This window comes from Peromyscus leucopus, chromosome 9 (genome assembly GCF_004664715.2).
Source record: "Peromyscus leucopus breed LL Stock chromosome 9, UCI_PerLeu_2.1, whole genome shotgun sequence".
In the NCBI taxonomy this organism is placed as follows: Eukaryota; Metazoa; Chordata; class Mammalia; order Rodentia; family Cricetidae; genus Peromyscus; species Peromyscus leucopus.
The window spans coordinates 106661683-106686334 of NC_051070.1; the positions used below are offsets into that span (position 1 = coordinate 106661683).

At 43.9% G+C, this 24652-nt stretch overlaps 1 protein-coding gene across 2 annotated transcripts in view; it reads left to right on the plus strand.

The window, feature by feature from the left end:
• Wdfy4 (WDFY family member 4) overlaps positions 1-24652 on the plus strand; it is a 249093-nt gene that overhangs the window by 50811 nt on the left and 173630 nt on the right. For both annotated transcript variants that reach the window (XM_037208721.1, XM_037208722.1), the window contains exons 12-13: positions 2443-3020; positions 14223-14316. In XM_037208721.1, coding sequence (XP_037064616.1) covers positions 2443-3020; positions 14223-14316 — 672 coding nt within the window. The remainder of the gene's footprint in view (positions 1-2442; positions 3021-14222; positions 14317-24652) is intronic.

Sequence of the window (24652 nt, forward strand, 5' to 3'; positions counted from 1 at the left end):
CTTTGTAATTGGATTTTGGACTCTTTACTTTATGACTCTGCAAATATGAAATTAACCCCATCCCAAGAAATAATAGAGCAGTCTACATTCTAATGAGATTACCCCCATTTTAGATAATGACCTGGAATTTAATAAATCGAACAAAGCAACAATTAAGGGCAGCCATTTCTCCTCCCCCTCCCAACCAGAGGAAAGAAAGTAGCCATCTAGGTGACACCCACTGAGAGACACAGATCCTGGGGGAAGATTATTGTTGGATTGATTCTGCTTTCAAATATGTGTTCTCACCACTCTTGGAAGGATAGATGGAACTCTTCTTTGCCATGTCTGGCATAAGGTTGGACTACTGGAATTTGCTTCCTCTGGGGCCAGGGGCCAGTTCTCAGACAATTAACCACCATCTATTAAGTCTTCCTATTTAATCATTCCCCCTCTTTGCATTGGCTTTGGCCTGTGTCACGTGACAAATTAAAGGGCTTTCTTCATTCCGTTTGCTTGAGGCCAACCTCCTGGTGCTCATGAGCCACGAGAAGCTCTCATGGAAATATAGACTTTTAGATGTCAGCGTTTATAAGGCTTTCTAATTAATGTCTTGGTGACTGACTTATGTTTCCATGGCACATATCACATGACCAGGCACAAGGCCAGTCTCAAATAAGGAGATTTTTACAGACTGATTTCCATGCTCAGACTGCTGTGTGGATTATCATCTAGAAGGAAGAGGCTTAAACTATTACCCACTTCATAGTTGAGTGAGTTCCCTGTTTAGGTCAAGAAATGCTTCTTAGTTGGGAGTGAGTTGCTCACGCCAATCAGGATTTCCTGTGACCCTGTCTATACAGACAAGGGCCTTGCCCAGTGTGTACCATGAGCTTTCATATTTCCTGAGCACTGCTCTTCTGGAGGAACCTGGCTCTGACCACATACATGCTTGTCTTGAAGGACTGGTCTGGGTCTTTGTTTTCGAGTACCCAGCTTTCCCTGTCTATTGACTTCCATCTGTCAAGCTTTGGGTATCATCCTAAGCCATGTCATTAAGTGGTGGCTCTTAGCCCAAAGTGAGAGTCTCTTTCATTTTTGCCTTGATCCATATCTCAAGCATCCCAGCATTGATTCTGAACTGTATTCCTTTTCTTGATTCAGTACAGCATTAACCTTCTGAAAGAATAAAGTACCTCAAACCTCTCTCCATGGTCTACTACACAAAGGCCAGCTGCTATCCAAAACCATGCTGGAGATGGCGTCCTGTCTCAGATGAGCTCCAGTGCTTCCCGTCTTTGAGGTCAATGCCAGGACTGTAGGCTTTAAGTATTTCTGTAAACTTGTCCATACCTACTTCATTCCCTCCCTCCTCCCCTCCCTCTCTCCCCCCTCTTTCTTCTCATTCTCCTTCCCATCCATGTGTGGACTATCTATTATACACCACATACTATGGGCAGTGAATGTATTTTGTAAGTGCTCTGTGAAGGTTTGATTTTAGAGAGAAGTAAATTTTCCTATAGACGGCTCAGCCAATTGGAGGGTGGTAGGTTTTGTGTATACTCTGACCATTTGAGCTGCACTTCCCACACAGGGTCTAGACTCTCTGGTAGCCATGTGTCTTGTTCCATGGAAGGTTTGTACTCCCTTCTGGAAATCCCCATCTTTACAGCCTGCTGCTGAATAGATTGCCTTTACTCTCTCGCTCCTCATGTGGCAGAGCCCTGCTGCTCGAATGGAGAGGGAGATAAAGGATAATAAGCTGAAGTTTTACAATGTCACTGTGTGTCTCCTGCACATCGGAGAGATGTCACATTCCTCACATAGAGAATTAAATGCAGCTGAATTCTCTCAGGGTGAGCAAGTCTGGTGTGGTTCCTTATCAAATGGAGCCCCAGTTTGTTGGCAAGCCGAGACAACCCCCCAGCAGTTTTGTGTGTGTGTGTGTGTGTGTGTGTGTGTGTGTGTGTGTGTGTGTGTGTGTGTGTGTAAGAGTTTGTTCTTAGGATGGGGTGAGGACTGTGGGCAGGGGGTCAAAACTCTCAACCTTCCCAATACTGTAACCCTTTAACACAGTTCCTCATGCTGTGGTGACCCCCCAAGCATAAAATTATTTCTTTGCTACTTTATAACTTTAATTTTGCTACTGCCATGAACTATAATGCAAATATCTGATATTCGACCCCCAGAGGGGTCATGGCCCACAGATTGAGAACCACTGTTAGGGAACTACATTTACATAAAGATGCTAGCAGGTAGAATGCCCTGTAAAGGCCACCCTTTGAGAAAAGGCACACACGGACAATCTCAAATAACAACCGAAAAGAACAGGACTGACATCCCAATGTTTAAGAACTGTCCATCTAGTTTACCTAGTTCCTGGTGTCCACGACTCACAGGGGCTGAGCCTGGATGTGGCCTTGACCTGTCCGCTGGATTTCACTCATTTTTATTTTCTTTCAGTCTCTACTCCGGATCCTGGAGACCCCCAAGGGCCATGCTGCATTCCGAGTCTCCAGTGGCTTCAATGGACTGCTGTCCCTGCTTTCCGATCTGGAAGGGTCCCTCCAAGTGCCTGCGGTGCCAACATGGGGTGCTGTGTCCCCCAGGCAGACCCTGGAGCTGGTGTTGCATACCCTTTGTGTGGTGTCTGCTGCCCTGCACTTGGACCCGGTCAACGGGCACTTCTTCCGGAGCAATGGGCTCTTTGAGAAACTGGCCGAGGACCTCTGTCTGCTGGGCTGTTTTGGAGCCCCAGAGGAGGAAGGTGCCCACCAGCTCTCCTCACCGGACATGAAGGCCAGGCCCTTCGTGGATTTGCTGAGCTGTGCCTTTTCCTCCAGCTGCCCATTCCCAGCCAGGGTGCAGAACTGCCTGCAGATCCTCAGCTTCCTAGACAGCATGGCCAGTGGCACCCTCCACCTCCGCACGGACCTGATGGAGCTGGCCAGTGCTGGGCAGGAACCTTCTGTGGATGCTCAAAAGGGAGATACCAGTGGCCGCCAAGGCCAACTCAAGCAGTGGCCGGACCTGGAGGAGAGGTTAGCACTGGACTGACTGCTTCTGCTGTGGGTCACCAGTGTGTCTGGGACCAATTCCTTTCTTATACAGTTGTCCCTGTGGGTACAATGGGTAAGCAGGCCACGGTACAGACTGGGTGTGCTAGAGAGTTGTCAGACTTGGAAGTCCCTTAGAGGATTCCAAGCTCCTCATAGCAAATTTGACTTGAGTCAGCATAGGGTTGGAGGGATCTGCTGGTTTGGACAAGAGCCTGCAAGGCTTCTGGACCCCTAGAAAGCAAGAGCAAGCCTCTATGGAGACAGACTTGCTCCTCTAGGATCCTCTGTGCTCCTGGGAGTTATGGGTACTTGTGTGGGGTCTTCCTGAGTGTGAGGTGACCTGGGCCTCTGTGGCCTTGTTCCCCTCCCAGAGTACTGCCTGGGGCTTGGGTGAGCTTTTCAGATTGTTGGCGCACAAACCACAGGGTCCAACCACAGGGCTCTTCCTTGTGTGTTACTTCCATTTTTTTCCCCTAGCAAAACATCCTCTCCACAGGCTCAGACTTTTGCAAAGACATTTAACTGTAGAACGTAGTTCCTCTAAAGCAAGGACTGTGAGGACCCATCCCCACCCATTCTAAATATTACTTTAAAAATTCTTTTGCAGTGTGCAAAATATATCGTAGTTTACTTATTTTTATTATTAAAAATATTTTTAGTGATGTAAATTCACTGCACACAGAATTAGGTTCTACTGAGAGCGGTTCTTTCAAACATATCACGTAGGTCATGCTTCATCCCAGTCTCCTTCACCACCCTAGGGCGCTGTCCCTTGTCCCTTTCTCCATGGCCGCCTTCATTCCTCTAGTATCCCTTTTATGTTTTACATGTCTTTAAGGAATTCTAGGACCCATGAATTAGAGAAAACACACTTTGTCTTTCTGTCTATAGCTAAGACCATAACATTGGCAGTCGATGTCCTCTTTCATTCTACACAAGCAACAAAGACAAAAATCACATTGATACTGTGGTGACACTACAGTTTTTCCGGAGAAGGTCCCCATCTTCCGGAGGCGAGAGGGATGGTGTTAAGTCTCCATATACCGAGACAATCATAAGACCTCTTTGTTTCAAGGATAATTTGGTCTATTTATGGGTTTTCTGTTTCTAATCCTACATCTTGTCTGTGGCCATACCATACTGAACGTACCCAATCATGTCTAATATTGCATCTCTGTGCCAACCAAGATGTTCCCAGTACATTGATTGTCACACCTGATTTGCTGACTTTAGAAAGGATTTTACATCTGTGTTCATGAGAGCATTTGGTTTTTCTTGGCTGTTTTTACTGTTCAATGTATGCTATCCAGGCAGGAGTTGGACTGTCCTCTGTTCTCTGGCAGAGGTAGTGTAAAAACCACTTCTAGACCTGGGATTTATGCTAGGGTTCCCCGCTAAGCCTCTGTGAGCCTGGTGTTTTCTTATGAGAACAATGCTTATTGTGGAACAAATTTCTATTTATTTTGAACTTACCAAGGTAAGTTATTGCTCAAGATCACTCCCATTTCATTTACCTAAGTTTCAATTTCTTGGAAAAGGCTGCTCTTCTTTTTTTCTTTCAAGAGGGGAGGGGCATGCATTTACTATGTTGCCCAGGCTAGCCTCAAACTTTTGGATTCAAGAGATCCCCTTGCCTCAGCCTTGTGAGTAGCCGGGAATTCCGGTGTGCCAGCAGACCCTGTTGTCTTCTTAGCATTTGTCTCCCGCTAGGTTGTCCCCAGGTCACCCTGAGTGTCCAGCGTTGTGATTTCCTTGGTGCTCTCTCCTGCAGCATTTTGGCCAGAGGCTTGTTTTTAATTTGTCATTTGAACTGCTTTTGACATTTTCTGTTTCTCTTACCTGAATGTTTTATTTTCTTCTGATTTGTCATCGTTTCCTCCTTTGGGGCTCATTCTGGAATCTTTTTCTTTTCCTGGATCATTATGATTAATCACAGTCTTCTTTTAAATCCATGCATTTCTCTGTGTCCTTTTGTATTCAATAAGTTGATGTTACATTGCTACACAGCTCTGTGTTTTCCGCCTTCCATGGAATCTGTGCTGGGTGTTGCAATGTTACAGACCAGCCCTTTGCTGTTCACTGCTACCTCCAAGGCCATCAAGGTGGTAAATTTCCATAAATACTCCACATGGACCTGGAAAGAATGCACATCTTCTAATTGTTAGAACAATGTTCAATTTTTGACCATTGGATCAAATTTGTAATTGTTTTCCCATACCATTAAATGGCTAAGTCAGTTTGGGGTGTCACTTGTCAAGAAAGATACATTAAAAACCACTATAATAGAGAATATGTATCTACTAATGTTTTAATTTGTTTTTGACTTGCATACAAAGTAACATGTTTCTTTATGGCAATTTCATATATAATTTACTTTTGGCTGATTCTCCTCCCCCATTTCTCTCCCCATCTCCCTGGTCCACCTCTCTCCCCAGCTCCCTGGCTCATCTCTCTCCCCAGCTCTCTTCCCATCTCCCTGGCCCATCTCTATACCTTCTCTATACATTCTCATCCCCAACCTTCACATCTCATGTGTACCACAACTTTCCCCACACCCTCCCTGAAACTCTCCTGCCCATCTCACAGACTTTTCTAGTTTCCTGGTCTCTACACACTCTCTCTCTCTCTCTCTCTCTCTCTCTCTCTCTCTCTCTCTCTCTCTCACACACACACACACACACACATCTCAGAAGCATTTATCTTTTGAGCCTTGCTTACCATACTTAAAATATTTTCCATCCACTCATTTTCCTGAAACTTTCATTTTTCTTTATGGCTGAATAAGATTCCATTGTGCACATGTATCATGTCATTTTCCATTCATCTGTTGATGGAAATCTAGACTGCTGTAATTTCCTTGCTGTGGTGAATAAAGCAATAGTAAACATGGATGTGGTAGTATCTCTGTGGTAGGACAAAGTCCTTTGGGAATATGCCTAAGACTGTTATAGCTTAGTTTTAGGATAGTTCTATTGGTTGTGTTTTGAGAAGACTCTGAATCGATTTCCATAGTGGTTGTACAAGCTTGCATTCCTGCAAGCAATGATTAAAAGTCCATTTCCCTTCCAATAGTTGCCAGCATTTGTTATGAGTTTTTGTTGTTGTTGTTGTTGTTTTGTTTTTCAAGACAGGGTTTCTTTGTGTAGCTTTGCACCTTTCCTGGATCTTACTCTGTAGACCAGGCTGGCCTCGAACTCACAAAGATCCGCCTGCCTCTGCCTCCCGAGTGCTGGGATTAAAGGCGTGTGCCACCACTGCCCGGCTAGATGGAATCTTATAAAAGTTTTAATTTGCATTTCTTTAAAAGTTAAGGATGTTGAACACTTGAAAAGTTTACTTACTGGCACTTTGTGTTTCTCCTTTTGAGAACTGTCTATTCATCAGCTCATTTTATTGACTGGAAGCTTTGTTTCTTTATTTTTGAATTTTTACATTTCTTCATGTCTTCCGGTTACCAACCTCTGTCCGAAATCATCTGGTAAAGACTTTCCTCCTGTTCTGTAGACTGCCATCTTTTCACTTCAATGACAGTCCCCTCTGCCATAGAGAAGAAGTTCTTTAGTTAATAATCTCATTTGCCAGGTTTGAAACTATTTCCTGTGCTACTAGAGTCCTGCTCAGAAAGTCTTGCCTGGACCTAGAGCATCTTTTCCTTTAGCAGTTTCATGTTCCAGGTCTTAAATTAAGATATTTAATTTTGAATTGATTGTTTTACAGGGTGAGTGATGTGGACCTAATTTCATTCTCAGTCTTGTGAATATCCAGTATAAAATACAAAGAGGAAACTGGATATTTTGTTGTTTTGTATCTGACCTATTTTTCTTTGTATCTGAATAGCTGTTTTTTAATTTAATGTTTTCCATCTATTAGTATTCAGTGTATACCCTCTATGCTTAGTATTTTAGTGATTGCCTGAAGTAACTTAACAGGCCTTCTCAGAGTGTTTAAGGTTAAATCTTATCTTCATCACCTTCTGTATTATACAGAAAGAACCATAGAGATCTTAGCACTGCTGTACTGACTTGTACATTAGTGTTGATCTGTAGTTTATTTTCACTTTATTTCAGGTAACCTCTCAAATCTGTTATCTATTGTTTTATTCAAAGTTTATTTAGACTTTCTACGTATTTAGACTCTACATACCAGTTAGACTCTGCATTAGACGATATACTTCCCATTCCCATTCTTCCTAGCACCTGCACCTTTTAATGTGGTATTATTTTGTTTCCCCATAGAACACCATTGGAGTTTTTCTTTCTTTAAGGTCTATTTGGGATAAACTCTCTTAAGTTTTATTAGTCTGAAAAAAATATACTAATTTTCTCCCTAATTGTTGGAAGGTGATTTTGCTTGGTATATACTTTTGGACTAAGTTTTTTTTTCTTGGAACCCTTCGCTATTTATTTGAATTATGGCTATTAACCATTTGCTTTTCTTTGGAAAAAAAATCTTTGCCAGTAAACAGAAAAAAAAATTTCAACTTACTTTGGATTCTTTAAAGAGCTGTATCTTTCCTGTTCTGTAGTTTCACTTCATGGATCTGGGTGTGGATTATTCTAAAACTTCATTCTACTTGACGTCCATTGAAATTACTATATCTAAAAATTGAGGCTCATCATCAATCCTGCATGTAATTTTATTACCAATTTCTAACCGTTTAAAAATATGCACTGCAGCCTGGTGGTGGTGACACATGCCTCTAATCCCAGTACTCGGGAGGCAGAGGCAGGTGGACCTCTGAGTTTGAGGCCAGCCTGGTCTACAGAGCGAGTTCCAGGACAGCCAGGTCTACACAGAGAAACTCTGTCTCATATACACAGGACATATATGCTATACGCATCACATACCACATCCACACAACACACACACACCACACTCACATCATTGCACATTACAGAAGATAACTATTGGTGGAGGAGGGCAAGGAATGTGGCTCTGGGGTCCTTTCCCCCTCCTCACCCAAGGCTTTTCTGTGGAAGTCTGTGGACAGGATTGTGATGTGACGGGATGGGGAGTGAGAAGAGTCACTGTCTGTGGCTGTTCTAGAGCATGGTGTAGGGTGTATGTGTATGTGTTTATGCATATTCTCATGTCTGGCCACACACACTGATTTGGGGTCAGAGAATTACGTGGGGTGCCACTTCCTCAGCCGCTCTTGTATACTGAAGCAGGGTCTTTTACTTTTACACAGAGTTCATTCGTCAGCTTATTCAGGGATCCCCTGTCTCTGCCTCCTGAGTGCTGTGATTGTAGGCGGGCAACATGGGGTCTGGGGATTCGAACTGCAGTCCACACTTACATGGGCCGCACGCGCTTCACTCACAGAGCCCTCACCCCAGGCCCGGGTTATACATTGAACATCAGTTTAGGAAATGCCAGTGATTGACGTGAGTGTGATGGCTGAGCTGGGTGATGTTGGCCTCTGAAGGGTATCCATGGAACCTTGCCTCTTCCATCTGGAAGCCTCTTCCATCTGGAAGCCTCTGGTGGTTACCTGGCCCCCAGCCTTATCTGGAACCTCACAGTCATATTCCCTGCTGTGGTGCACACACCCCCTTTCCTCTACCCAGCGCCCTTCCTTCCTCACAGAGTGTCACCTGGACAATAGCTTCTTCTGTCTCATATCCCCACTTGGACGTCACACCCAGGAGCTCCCTCTGGCTCCCTGGCTCTTACCACAGACCCAGTCAGGTCCTGGTGTCAATCACTTGCAGAGAGCTGCTTGAGAACGCAGCTCTGAAGTTGGAGTTTAGGACTCTGATTTCATTCTTTATTCATTTTAAGATTGACTTGTTTTTAATCATGCACGTGTGTGTGTGTGTGTGTGTGTGTGTGTGTGTGTGTGTGTGTGTGTGTGAGTGCAGGTGCCTATGCATGCCAGAGGCACAGGATCCCCTTGGCTGGAGTTACAGACAGTTGTAAACTACCTGACAGGGGTGCTGGGAACTGAACTCAGGACCTCTGCAAGAGTAGCAAGCGTTCTTACCTGCTGAGCCACCTCTCCAGCTCCAGAAATCAGATTTAAAAGTCCCTATCATAGTTGGTAAGCAAAGTAGAGTTGGGAACTTCTGACCATGGGGCTGTAAGTGTCTTCTCCTGTAAAAATACCTTATATATGTTGTAGTTTTTATCAAGGTGAAATTCACAGTTATCAAGTGAACAGTCCAGGGGTATTTCATGTATTCACAATGTCAGGTGATGACTTCCTTTATATAGGTCCCAAATATTTTCATCATCTTTAAGTTATGCCCATATACCTACCTTCCTCTTTCCTTTCCTTAACCCTAGGGCAGCCCACAGTCTGTTTTCTGTCTCTGTGATTTTACCTGTTCTGAGTATGGGCCTTTCTTTCACACAGACTAATGTTTTTGAAGTTCATTTGTGTCGTAATGGGATGCAAAGTACTTATTCCTTCTTATTGGATGAATAAATACTATGCCATTGTGTGTACACTCCAAGGTTTGACAATCCATGGAGGTGTTTGGGCACACTTGATTTCTTTCAATTTTTGGCCATTGTAAACAGTGTTTCTGTGACTATTTACATATTTATATTTGAGTTCATATGTTCAATCTTTTGGTGATATACTTAGGATGAAATGCTTGGTCTGATGGTGATTCTCTGTTTAACTCTGAGGACCTGCCAACTGTCTTTCCCACGGCATCTGGGATGGTTCTATATCCCTGTCAGTGGTCTATGAGGGTTCTAACTCTGTATGCTTGCCCGTGTTTGTGCTCCCTTGGGAGAGCACAGCCATTCTAGCGTGTACAGCGGTCACTCAAAGCAATTTTGGTTTTGATTTCCCCAATGGCTAACTATGGTGAATATCTTTTCTGGTGTTTATTGGATATTTGTGTATTCTTTGGAGAAATGTCTATTTAAGACCATGTGCTGTTTTAAGTTGGGTAGAAACCTGGGCCGGACGGTGGTGGCGCACGCCTTTAATCCCAGCACTCGGGAGGCAGAGCCAGGCGGATCTCTGTGAGTTCGAGGCCAGCCTGGGCTACCAAGTGAGTTCCAGGAAAGGCGCAAAGCTACACAGAGAAACCCTGTCTTGAAAAACCAAGAAAAAAAAAACCAAAAAAAAAAAAAAGTTGGGTAGAAACCACAGACTTTTTTGTTGAGTTGTGTGAATTCTTTATTTATTGCAGACATTAGATCATTATCAAATATATTATTTGTAACTATCTTCTCCCATTCTATAGGTTGCCCTTTCATGTTTTAGTGATGACTTTTGATGTAAAAAGTGTTTTAACTTTTGTCAAGACCTGTGTTTGTTTTTCTTGTGGTTTTGTCAACATATGCTAGGATACATGGCCAAATCCAAGGTCGTGGAGATTTACCTTGGTATTTTCTTCTAAAAGTTTTATGACTTCAATTCTTATGTTGTGTCACTGATCCATTTAAGTTACCTTCTGCATATGGTGTGAAGCCGAGCCTAACTCCTTTCTTTTACATGTGGCATCCCATCACAATTTGTTCAAGAGTCCATCCATGATGGGGGATGGTGCCCTTGTGACAAAATAAGCTGGCCATAGGTACTCAGGTTTATGTCTGGACCTTTAAATCTGTCTCACTGTTTTCTGTCCTCATGCTGTCCCCACATTGTTTTGATCACTGCAGCTTTGCTGTAAGTTCTAAACTGAGCAAGTGTGAGCTATCCACCTTGGTCCTTCTCTTGTGAACAGTGATTTTGGTGCTTAGTGTCACTTTCGGTTCCCTGTTTGGCCCTCACCATTTGGCATGATAACCAAAGACTTTCCATAAGTACCTTTTGTCGTGTTGAAGAAGGGTTCTTCTGTCCCTCACATTTCCAGCCTGAAATAGGGCTGGGGTTTGTCAAACGCTTTGTGTGCAGCAGTTGAGGTGATCGTGTTTCTCCCAAGTGATATATTTTATCGATGAGTTTCCTATGCTGAGCACTCTTGCATTTTTGGATCAAGTCCTGTTTGCCCTGGTGTATAGTCCTCAGTGTACGCTATAGGATATGCCTGTGTGCTGATGCCGTGGATGGGGGTGTGCATGTATGTTAATATAGGATATTGTTCTGTAGGTTGTTTGCGGTGTTGTCTTTATGTGGCTTTGGTGTCAGGTGATAATCAGGCTTCTTCGCTGGTTCCTGAATATGCCAGGCATACTCCTGCTGTGGGGCCTTTGCCATGGCAGCACCATTTGCCTAAAATAACTTGTCCCTGGGTGTCTGTTCCCTCCTTCACCTGTCTCCAACAAAGCACTCTCGGCTCTTTCGTCCCATCTTACAGTTTTCTCAATAGCAATTGCCATTTTCTTCAAATGATAGAAGTTAATTATTCATTATTATGCTCTGCTAACTTTCTTGTCTGGGTCTGGAGTTAATTTCTTTGCCTCATTCATCTGTTCATTCGATCTCCATGTGAGCACTGACACTTTTAGAAAGCAGGACTCTGCAGTATTTCTCTGGCCCTTTGGCTCACTCATCGTCTTTTGTTCCTGATATTGAGAAGCTGTGAAGTCGTGGGGGTGTTGTTAGTGGCTTGTCTTCTTAACTTTTTGTTTGTTTCATTGTTAAGTTTTTCATGTCTGAGAGGATGAGAGTTTCCATTTTCCATTTGTCTGCTTGTTTCATGTTACAGGGATCTTCCTGGTGAAGAGTCTTCACCTGGAGTTATGTTCCTCACTCCTGTTGAGGACAGGGGGTAGGGAAGGCAAATGAATGTCAGATACAAAGATTTCACAGCAGTCACGATGCTAACCTGTAGCCAAAGACAGGTATGCATTTCAGGCGTGTCTCAGAGGAGGCACAGAGATAGCTGTGCTTGGGCACAGACTGGGAAAAATGGGTGTGCAGGTTTAGAGGTAGTGGTATCAATGATTAAGTAGTGAAGTGAGAATGGGAAAGGAGGGGGAGGAGAGAGTAAAATATGAATGAAAGATATAGTATATGGGTTAGAGGTGTGAGGAGTGAACCAAGAGGGTACGGCAGAGCGGGTGCATGGAGACAAAGAAGTCATACAAGCCTGTTCTGAGAAGTTCTAAGCTATCAGGAAACAAGCAAGCAAATGTATAGATGAGTGTACAAATTTGCAAAAGGGAAAGCATAATGAAATAGAAGCTATGATGGTGCCAGGCGCTATTTCTTTTTGGCTGGTTGATGCGGCCTCTCCCTCCCCCTCCCGTGACCCTCCTCAGTGTCAATCCCGCTGAGGGGAGAGAGGATTCTGCCACATATGCTAACCTTGGCTGATTCCTCATCTATGGTTCCTACCTTCAAGTGACCAATTGGTTTCTGATTTCTGGTGTTTTGAGGTTTTTCCTTTCCTTTCCTCCCCCGCCTTCTCCCTCTCTCCTTCCCTCCCTTCTTTCCCTCCTTCCTCCCTTCCTCTCTTCCCCCCTCTCTTCCTTCTGTCCTTCCTTTTCTTTTCATCCTTCATCCCTCATTATCCTCTCTTTCTTTCCCCCACTTTTTTTTCTTTCATTGGGACACAGGCTCTGAGGACAGCTGGAAAGCCCACCAGCTTGTGTTCACCTTTGTTTTGAAGAGGTGACTTCCTCACTGTGCAGATGGTCAACCATTTTGGTCGTGACATAGGATCATCTTAATGTGCTCCTGAATTTGGTTTGCAAGTGCTCTCGGGGGCACTTTGTATCAGTCCACATCTGGGACATTGGTCTGCAGTTTCGTTGGTGGTATTGTGCACTTTCCCAGCTTTGGTATCAGGGTCACACTGACTTCACAGAATGAGTTTGTTAGTGTCCCTCCCTCGGCTGTTTCCATGGGACAGCTTGAGTACCATTAGTGTCAGCTCTTTCCTAAAAGTTTGACAGAATTAAGCTGCAAATTAGTCTGAGCTTTTCTTCTTACTTATTTTAAAAGATTTAGAAAATTACATCTATTTCTCTATTAATTAGCTAACTTATTTGGTGTGTGTCTGAATGCATGTACATGCATGTGAGCGCATGTACAACTCAGAGATCGGAGGACAACTTGTGGGAGTTGGCACTCTCCTTCTGCCGGGTAGGTTCTGGGGGTGAACCTCAGGTCTCAGAACCTCAGTTCTCAGTGCCTGGTGGCGGCAGTTTTCCAACCAGCCCTGGGCTTCTCTTTGTAGGAAGCCCTTTTGTTACTTCTTCAATTTCATTGCTTATGGATCTGTTTGAGTTATTAATACATTATTGATTTAATTTCATAGTTCATGCACATTTAGAAATTCATTCATTTCTTCAGCGTTTCCAGTTCTTGGGGATGGTTAGCCATTCTGGTTGCTTGGGTGAACTGGTTCCTTTTTCCTCGCTATTAGGTGTTTGCTGGTTGGCTGTGTTGGACATGACAAATCCTTACCTGGCTTGCCTTGTACATCTACTCATCTTGGGAAATATGTTCTTTTCCTCCACCATACACATTTTCAATGGACTTGCTTCTTGTCACTCCTCTGGGGACATACAGGACCATTGGGTAAATGCTAGCTGGAAGCACTGTGAGCTTCCCAGAGGAAACAAAAATGCACAGACTTGTGTTTGCCGAGTGGCAAGACTGAGCTGGATGTACCCAAGATGGGCACCCACTGGGGGGGTCTTCGAGAAGTGGGGAGGCACAGCTTGCCTTCAATCCTCCACCTCTGCTCTCTGGGTGATTTTTGCTAGTTTTATTATTATATTTCTTCACTTGATTTGAGTTTACATTTTTCCTTTTAAAATATAGTATCTGAAGGTGGACACTTAGGCTGCTTGATCCAAGCCCTTATTTTTTGTGTAATGTAAGCATCTCATCCTCATGAATCTCTTCAAAGCAATGCTTTTGCAGTATCCCACAAATGTTTCCATGTTTGCCCTTTCCATTTCCATTTGAAGTACTTATTTTTTTCCCCTTGGGGAGCTGGGGAAAGAGCTCAGTTGTTAAAGCTCTTGCTTTGCAAGCATGAGAAAGAAAATGAGATAAAGTCATGGCACATGATTATAATCCCAGCACCAAGGAGTTGAGACAGATATGTGTCTATGTCCCCAGAAGGAAATGTGATATTATTGACTCCATTTTACAGCTGGACTATATTAGGCTCAGATGCATCAGTTCAAGGTCATTCAATCTTTAGGTGGTGCACAGAGAATGTGGGTCATGATCTGTTTTAGAAAAAAAAAAGATACAGAAAACTGCACAAAAAGGGTTGAAAGGAGGTCGGGTCACATGTCCTGTTTCCCCTCTCTTTGCAGGATGGATGAGGGTGATGTCCTGATCATGCATCCTGGGATCATATGCATCATGGTGAGACTGCTGCCTCGCCTGTACCTTGATGATCACCCACAGGTATATTTGATGAACACATGTGCTTTGTCTCTGTAACCCGGCTTATCTATAGAATGCCTTCTGGGGTGAGACTTCCTTTGTTCTAGTGTGCCATGGTTAGCAAAGCTACCCCTGGGCAGAACCTCTTGAAGGGTGGTGTCAGTGTGTCTGGGACCCTTGATAGATCTGTGACCACCCTTTGAGCAGCATTCAAAGTAGTCACTCCTATGGATTAGGTGACCGTCTAAAAACAACGGGTGAAAAAATGTAGTTGAAGGTAATAGTTCAGCTTTGCTTCAACCATGGTGGTGTCCGTTTCAGGAAGAAATGATGGGTAATTGGTGTTCATGTCATCTGAACACAGCTGCGACATGGTACAAATTTTGCAGGTCTCCGAAACTTGGGACAAGTGGAGTGGAGGGGGGTGGTCTTGCTGGTAGAGATGGGACTGGTCTCACTAAGAAACAGTGGTGTCTGGTGTAGGAGTGAAAATAGCCCTAATGTGGTCCATGTTCATATGTCCTCTGGTGACTCCACTTCTTATTCTGCATCCTGTTCTCCTGGAGAACAGTGACGCAGTGGGCATAAAGCTGGTGAGTAGGAGATCCAGCAGAGTGGCATGGAATGTTCTGGATAAATGCACTATGGAGTTAGTAATAACTATGCCATAATAGTCCTGGGTCATGGGATGATACTCCACAATGACAAGTTGCATGTAGCAGTGACTCCCTAAGCTTCCCCTGCCCAGTGATGGGTAGTTATCTTGGGTTGTAAGTACACTTTATGATGTTGATACAGTGAAGTGGCCTAACAGGGTGTGTCCATGTTTTTAACCAGCACATGACAATATTTCTCATGACCCTGTGTGTCAACAAAGATGGGGATATGCTCCACATGGTACTGGCTGGGATGGAACCCAAGAAAAGGCTCCTCCGCTAATGGATCCAACATTTCAGGGTCCAACACATGTGACCCGGGGCCACTGAAGAGCTAGCTCAGCTTGGTCGTCTACCCGTGTTCTTGTCTCAAGCTGTTAGTATGGTCTGGGTCTCCTCTATAGGGTCATCTGCATCTGGCCTCTACCTGTGTCTCTATGTGGATTCTCTGGAGGGCACACAGCAGCTTAGGGCCCCCAGAGGCACAAAAGCAGAGGCTTCTAGACCTTCTGGAAATTTGGGTCTGAGACAAGTCAACATTGTCTCCACAGTGTTTCATCAATTCGAGTGAAACAGTCACAGGCTCAGCTTAGCCTCGGTGCTGAGGGAAATAAATACTCCTTTATTAATGTGAGTGCTGTCATGTGTGCACAGGATAGGGGGACTTGCTGGGGACCAGTTTAAAGACCAGCTTCCTTAGGGATTATACTCTTAATCAAGTGCCTTGTAGCCAATGAGTTCCTTGAGGTCTGAGATCTTTCCTTCTTTACCTTAATGCCTAACATGTGCCTGTCTTAAGCATACTGGAAACTCACACACATTGGACAGTCCCTCTCTGCCAGGAGTACAGTGTCAGCCATCTTCTCCAGTGTTTCTTCAAAGTTCACAAGCAGCCATTTCCTGGCCCATTCTGCAAGTGCCTGAGGCTCAGGAGAGTTGTGTGGTTTCCCAAGGCCTTACAGTTGGTGAGGGAGAAGATCTGAAAGACCCAACCATCGGACATGCTCAATGAGTAGGTCTCTGATCTTTGCAGTTCCCGTGAAGTGCAGGGATGTGCATTGGCACAGTGCATCTTTCCAGGGCGTCCACCTTGCCAGGAGGCTGGCTTCTTCAGCTGTTTTATACAATACCATGAGAATGGCTATGTCAGTGGTCTAGGTGTCTCGGCAATCAGCTTGATGGCTGTGTTGTGCAGAAACCCACTCCAGTGACAGACAGTGAAGGGACAGCGCTGACGTACAGAGGGCTGTCCTGTTGCCCCTCATCCCCACAGATGTGGCTGAACCTGGCATTCAGACGTTTGCTTGCTCTGTGATATCAACCCCGCAAATTAAGTATGCAAACAAGAAATCCATTTGGCACGGTCTTTTTCTTCTATTCAGGTCAATAAGTAATTGAGGAGAAGTCCCGATTCATCTTCACAGTTTCTCAAATATGCAGATGAACACAGTGATGCATTTTCTCGGATATTTTCTGCAGATGCCACATCAGCAGCTATTAAAAGTTGGATAATTACAGTAATTAATTTCTGAAAGGGGGTGGGGGAGACCTCATACTAACAGATAGAATAGTAAATCAAAGGAGAAATGAAACCACACAAGAAAGTGCTGAAACCAAGCTGCTTTTAAGCTCCTGCAGACCTTGCTGCAACGGAGAGGAGAGGAGTGGGGTGTCTCAGTAGATGGCAGTGTTAGGAAGGGATGGAGAGCTGCTCCTGTTCAGCTCCTGAGGGTCTGCAGGCTGCTCCTAATGCTCAATATGCTCTTCATCTTACTCTGACCCTTCCTCCCCTTGGCTGAGAAATGGTTGGTGCCAGAGGCCACTGCTTAACTAACCTTATGGGTGTCCCATTCTGCTTTATTTCCAATTACAGCTACATTAAATTTGTTCTGTGTGCAGCCCTCAGAAATGCCAATACTGCAGGCCACTCTTAGAAATAGGCAATACAGTTCTTCCTCTGCCTCTAGCATTTTCATCCATATTAAAAACTGAGAGGTAGAAATTCAGTCGTGTACAAGGCAAAAAAAAAAAAAAAAAAAAAAAAAAGGGATTCAACTCAGTTTCTTGGCCTCAGAAAAAACCTAATTCATTGGGAAGATGCTTTCCTTTCTCATAGTTCTCAGCAGCCTGCAAGGGTCTGACTCTGTAAGGGCATCGCTGGGGGCCATAGCTCTAACCAGTCCCAAGTGCCTCTCCATTTCCTCCAGGGCTGTGGCCCTCAGTCAGTTGTCGGCAGAGGGATATTTGCTTGTGCACAGGACAGCTATAGTGCAGAGGGTGGGAGGTCAGATCCAACTTAACAGAGTTGGCTCTACCCCAGTCTGTGTTGGAGAAGCCAATGGGATGGTTTGCTTCCATGAATAACTGGAACTTCCTAGCTTGCACCTGTAGTTATTCAGGGATGAATGGTACCAGAACTCATGCTCTGGGTTTGAGGATGGAGAGGCAGAGGTCATAGGAGATACTATGACAACACTGAGCTGGCTGCAGGAGACTTCATCTCCAGGCCTTGGGGCATAGAGAGAAGTAGGGACACTGTGTGAGGCTTTAGAGAAAAGGCATGCCCACCCTCATCAGGAGAGTGGGGAGGGAGGAGGACTCAGACACAGAGAGGTGCAAAAGAAGGGGCCTATTTGGTTTTGTTCAGTTGGGTTAAATCATGTGAGTGGGGCTGAGAATGTCAGTCATGATGTCAAGAGCCTTGTATGCCAAGCTAAGAGATCTGAAGTATCTTGGGTTACCAAACACTGTGACCACCAACACTTGTTGATTGACTATGTATTCTACAAAGAATGGAGACAGCAGACTATGGTCAGGTCTCTCATGTGCCATCCAGTCATTACAGAACCATAGGGGATGTGATCTTTGACCTCTCACTTAACAATATTATTGTCCTTATGACGGTTATGAAGGTGAATGAGTGCAAAGGCCATGGCCATCTGACAAGGGAAGACTTTAATCCAATGGGGAAGCACATCAACTTAGCATTAAGACATATTTATATGTTTTTGTGTTGGAAGAATTTAAATGAAATATAATCGTCCAGTTTTAAATGGTCCATTCAGTGAAGGAGTAAAACATAAATCCGTGCTTTCTAAGTCAGTGTTTCTAAGTGTGAACCCTTATTGTTAGACATAGAAAGTTACGCTTTGTTTTTATATCTTGAATTTAATACTGGCCTATGGGATTTTTGATAATTCTTCACTATAACAAGCCTTGCTATATACATGTAATCTTTAAGCTTTGTCATCCACAGACCTTCATGTAGCACACTTGAACCTATCAGTTTTGTCCTCAACTTTCCTTCTTGGAAAATTCTTCACATTAGGACAAAATTCTATTTTAGCACATGAGGTCCTTCCTGACATAAAAGAATTTTCCTTTAATATTTTCAACATCTTCAACTTATAACTGTTGGTATCACTGCTACTTGATGGCCCTTTTGTGTCTTAGTTTTTCCTTAAATTTTAGGATAAAAGGGCTGAGAAAGAAATCAGGGTAACATCACCATTTACAATAGCCACAAATAATATAAAATACCTTGGGGTAACTCTAACCAAACAAGTGAAAGACTTGTATGACAAGAACTTTAAGTCCCTGAAGAAAGAAATTGAAAACGATGTCAGAAAATGAAAGGATCTCCCATGCTCATAGGTAGGTAGGATTAACATAGTAAAAATGGCAATCTTACCAAAAGCAATTTACAGATTCAATGCAATCCCCATCAAAATCCCAGCACAATTCTTCACAGACCTTGAAAGAACAATATTCAACTTCATATGGAAAAACAGAAAACCTAGAACATCTAAAACAATCCTTTGCAATAAAGTAACTTCTGGAGGCATCACCATCCCTGACTCCAAGCTCTACTGTAGAGCTATAGTAATAAAAACAGGTTGGTATTGGCATAAAAACCGACACGTGGACCAACGGAATTGAATTGAAGCTGCTGACATTAATCCACACACATGCAAACACCTGTTTTTTGACAAAGAAGCCAAAACTGTATAATGGAAAAAAGAAATCATCTTCAACAAGTGTTGCTGGCATAATTGGATGTCAACATGTAGAAGATTGCAAATAGATCCATATCTATCACCATGCACAAAACTCAAATCCAAGTGAATCAAAGACCTCAACATAAATCCAGCTACACTTAACCTGAAGGAGGAGAAAGTAGGAAGTAGCCTAGAATGCATCAGCACAGGAGACCACTTCCTAAATATAGCACCAGTAGCACAGACTCTGAGAGCAACAATTAATAAATGGGACCTCCTGAAACGGAGAAGCTTTTGTAAGACAAAAGACATAGTAAATAAGACAAAATGTCAGCCTACAGAATGGGAAAAGATCTTCACCAATCTCACATCTGACAGAGGGCTGATCTCCAAAATATATAAAGAACTCAAGAAACTAGACAGCAAGATACCAAACAATTCAATTATAAAATGAGTTCTCAACAGAAGAATACCAAATGGCCAAAAGACATTTAAACATTGCTCAACACGATGTCTTAGTCATCAGGGGAATGTAAATCAAAATGACTCTGAGATACCATCTTACACCTGTCAGAATGGCTAAGATCAAAACCACTGATGACAGTTTATGTTGGAGAGGATGTGGAACAAGGGGAACTCTCCTCACTGTTGGTGGGAGTGCAAACTTGTACAGCCATGCTGGAAATCAGTATGGCAACTTCTCAGAAAATTGAGAATCAATCTTCCTCAAGACCCAATGATAACACTCTTGGGCATATACCCAAGGGATGCTCAATCATATCACAAGGACACTTGCTCAACTATGTTCATAGCAGCATTATTTGTAATAATCAGAACCTAGAAGCAACCTAAATGCCCCTCAGCCGAAGAATGGGTAAAGAAAATGTGATACATATACACAATGGAGTATTACTCAACTGTAAAAAACAATGACATCATGAAATTTGCAGGCAAATGGATGGAACTAGAAAACATCATCCTGAGTGAGGCAACCCAGACTCAGAAAGACAAACATGATACGTTGTTCTCAGTTACAAGTGGATACTAGATGTAAAGCAAAGGATAATCAGACTATAACCCATAGCCTCAGAGAAGCTAGGAAACAAGAAAGACCCTAAGAGGGATGCATGGATCACTTTTGGAAGGGGAAACAGATGAGATGTCCATGAGTAAACTGGGGATGATGGGAGGGGGGTGTGGGCAATAGAGAGGTGGAATTGAGAATATGAGGGAACAGGATGGTCAAGCTGGGGGAGGGACAGAATAGGAGAGCAATGAAAGAGATATCTTGATAGAGGAAGACATGATGGGGCAAAGGAGAAATGTGGTGTTAGGGAAATTCCCAGGAATCCACAAGGATGACCCCAGATTAGACTACTAGCAGTTGTGGTGAGGGTGCCTGTCCTGGCCTACCCCAGTAATCAGATAGGTGAATATCCTAACTGTCATCATAGAGCCTTCATCTAATAACTGGTGAAAGCAGATGCAGATATCCACAACCAAGCACTAAGCTGAGCTCTGGGAGTCCAGTCAAAGGTAGGGAAGAGGGATTATACAAGCAAGAGGGGGCGGGGTCAAGATCATGATGGGAAAATCTACAGAGACAACTGAACCAAGCTCATAGGAACTCATGAACTTTAGACCAACAGCTGTGGAATCTGCATGAGACTGGACTAGGCCCTCTGCAGGAGGAGGAGAGACAATTGTGTAGCTGGGTCTGTTTGAGGGGCCCCTGGTAGTGTGATCAGGATCTATCCCTGGTGCATGAGCTGACTTTCTGGATCCCATTACCTATGGTCGGATACCTTACTTACCCCTGATGCAGGGGGAGGGGCTTGGTCCTGCCTCAATTGAATGTACCAGACTTTGCTGTCCTCCCCTGGTAAGGGAGAACTTACCCTGTTGGAGGAGGGGATGAGAGGTGGGCTGGGTGGGGGGGTGCTTATGGGGGTTGGTGGAGCGGGAGGAGGGATGAGAGGGGGATCTGTGGTTGGTATGTAAATTGAATAAAAACATTTTTTAAAATAAAAAATTAGGAAACATTTTTAACCATAAAATAAAATCATATTCTAATGAAAACCCAGGAAGCTGTTGCAGATGCACAGGTAATGAATGTCAACAGTCCTGGAGACATATCTATTTTTTTTTCCTACAGAAATAATTGAATTAACTAATTGGTTAAATATTTAAAAGTCTCATAGCAAGCTTTCAGCTATTGCCTTTGCTAAAAACTGTCGACTCTTCACTTGGGTCCATAAGGTAACTTCAAACAGGACGAAAGCTAGGCACCCCTGCCTTTATTTTGTGTCTATCTCTTTTACTTTGAGCCTGACACATGCTCAGCTCTGCATAGACCCGCCAGTAACTTAAGGCATGGCTACTGAGTTCTTTCCTCCTCCTTCAAAGTCAAAGACACAGAAATAAATGTTCCAAAGCTACAGTCACATGGACTCCAGGAACTGTAAAGCTCCCCAAGGACAGGCCATCCTCCATGTGAAGCAGTTCTCTGCAGAATGAGATGCATCCCGGAGCAGAGCCAGCCTGCGCCAAGAAATGAGGACTCCCTTGGACTACCCCTTTGCTCCATAATGAGACAATGATCAAGCAGACCCGTCTTCACCAAGACTGCATAATTACGAATTCCTCTTTCATCTTCACTCAATTTTTCCACTTAAATATGAAGACCGGGTCAGTACCCCAAAGATGGACACATCATCATTGGAGCCCCCTGTGTGTTTCCCTCAAAGTTTGCCACGTTGGCAAATCTCCTCTCTTCATGTCCCACTATTATTCGACTCTTTAGTTGGCATATTGTGACGGGAGGCTGAACCTCACCTGTCACCTAAGATGACACTTTTGCCCTAAACTTCTTGTTTACTGTGAACTACAAGGAATTTGGGCTAATTTAACAACTTCAGTTTATAGGAGGAACACTCCTAAGTTTTTGTTTGTGTGTAAACAAGGTACAGACATAAATACTCTTGAGGACAAGTTATGCACACAGCCATACATAAAAACAGGCCACTCACTGCCCCTGAAGACATTATAGCTTTCATTTAGATGCATCACTTGTCATTTTTAATAGGCCACTGATCTGATTATTTCCCCCATAGCATTAAGCAACCCTTAATTCTAAACCTTCATTTCCAATGACTTAACAGAACCGAGTGGAAAAATTGTGTCTCTTAAGTGAAAGCGAAGAGGTCGGCCGAGGAGGCTTCATGTGTAGACTCAGGTTGGCATTCCTGTTTCAGTGGCTAGTCTGCAGAGGGAGGCATGCGTACGAAGGGGAACTCCAGATTCAGTAATGAGGGCCGGAAAGCCTGGTGTGTGGGGCTACAGGGTGGTCTGGATGAAAGCCTTTAGCAAAACCCAGAGAGCTCCAATGGACACTACAGTCAGGTTCAGTTTCAGCCCAGGGACTGACAATTTCAGGCTGTCCTTTGCCTCCTTCTCTATCTTAGGGGACGTCATAAGATTTTTTTTCCTTCGATACTGAATTTTGTTCTGCTCTGGGATTTCTAAGGAGATGAGTTCCGAGATAAAGGCTAGGTCACAGAGGAGAGACAAGGGCTGAGAAAAGTGAGGCTCCTTAAAATTTATCATTGGTTTGGACAAAGCCTCTAAAATTTTCTTAGTACTTTCCTATATTTTTTAAAAGTTTCTCTTTTAAAAATATTTTCTGATTTCTTGAGAATTAGCAATTTCATATTTTTTGCCTCCAGATGCTTTAACATTACAATTAAATCTGGCTGCCCATTTACTATCTTTATTTAGGATTTCTAGTTCCATGTGGACAAAACAATACAAAAGCAGTTAAAAATGTCAAGTGTTCCATGTTTTGTCTCAAACACTCGAAGTGTTGAATTGCCACATTCACCACACATGGCGCCTGCTGGTGTCATAGTGGTCTTTCTCCAAACATTTCTCCCTTCTTTCAATTGCTGTTTCCCATTTTAGTGACTTTCTAACTTTTCTTTTTTTGCTAGCTGGTGGTGTGTGGATTTACTTGCTGCTGTGACAGGGAGGGGGAGTCTCCTTGGGCTCGCCTCAAGGTCAGATCCCCCCCACTCGGATTATTTTACACATTTATGTGGCCATGAAGGGGCCCAAGAGAGTGGGGTGGGATCTGTTATCCTGGCTGAGGCTGCTGTGTGTCCTGAGGAGTCCCACAACACCTCCATTCCACTGGGCTGGTGGGGGCAAGCACCTCTTATCTCCAGCAACTTCATGATCAGGCACTTGGCATTTCTTTTATTCTTTTACTTTTTTTTAAAAGTCTTTATGTGGGGGCTGGAGAGGTGGCTCAGCGGTTAAGAGCACTGGCTGCTCTTCCAAAGGATCTGGGTTCACTTCCCAGCACCCACATGACAGCTCACAGCTGTCTGTAACTTCTGTTCCAGGGAATCTGATGCCTTCATACAGACATACCTGCAGGCCAGACTAGAATGTAAAGTCTTTATGTGTATAGGCATTTTACTTGCATGCCTGGTGCCCAATGGAGGCTGCTTCCCAAATGGGAGTTAGAGCTGTTAGCCATCATGTGGGTGCTAGGAATTGAACCTGAAGTGTCTTCGCAAATAAAAGGATATTTAGCAACCAGCTCAGGATAAACCACTGGGCAGGAAGGACTCAATGACATCCACCCACTCAGGCAACATGGATGGTTGAGTAAGAGCCTGTGCTGGGGCATGGTGCTGATCCAGATGGGTCCTTTTATGAGAATGGCTTGTCCTTGGGTCCCAACCCCATACTCCCCTGAAAAGAGTAAGAAGTAGTTTATTCTGAGCTAAATATGGCTTGGAAAGATCTGGGGTTCCTCGGGACTGTTCTACTATGAATGTGGTCACATGAACTGCTGCAGTCAGAGCACAAATACTGACATAAAGCACAGCATCTGGCAAATACATGGGTGAGGAAGGCAGGTGGGTGGGTGACAGCAAAGGAGGGAACCCCCCCCCCATGAGTTTTAGATGCTATTTGATAACATTTGTAGCTTTTGAGTTGGTGCGAGCTAGTGGTCTGCTAACTTAAAGGTTGTTAGGTCAGGTATAGAGGTAGGCAATAAATTGACTATTATGGGGATTCTAGGTAGCCCAAGTCAATTTTGGCTCTGGATCTGTAACATCCCAACTCCACAATCATGGATATTTTAATCAGTCAATGAGCCTTGTCCAATGTTTAATATAGATATGATGCTCCCCCCACCACACCCCCGGGAGCTTCAGAAAGCAATGGGAGAATTAGCATTGTTGCTGAGTGCTGGATGTATATTCCCAAAGCAAGGCTTGGACCATTTGCTCCTGGCCAGGTTGCCCTTTTTGCAAGAGGCATGGCTGTAAGAAAGTATGGAAAACAATGTGCCGGCCAGATCCAGGTATCTGAGAGACTTGTCTACCTCCAGTGTGCAGCCTGAGTTAGTGCCAAATGTGTTCCTGAGACCTGAAGGCTCTGGACAAGGCGACAGCTGTGAGATGTCCTGCACGCCCAATAGGACAGAGAGGAGGGACTTGAGGTTCATGTATCTGTGAACTCACTTGTGCCTAAGTTTGGAAATGGGCGTCATTTTCTGGAATTTGCCTATGTATTTCAAACACTTGAACTAATACCTAAATATCAAATTTCAAATACCCCAAATATCGACAGTGCTAATAGCTGTGGATAGCATTACAGGAGGGTGAGTGACTGAAAAGGGCTGTTTTC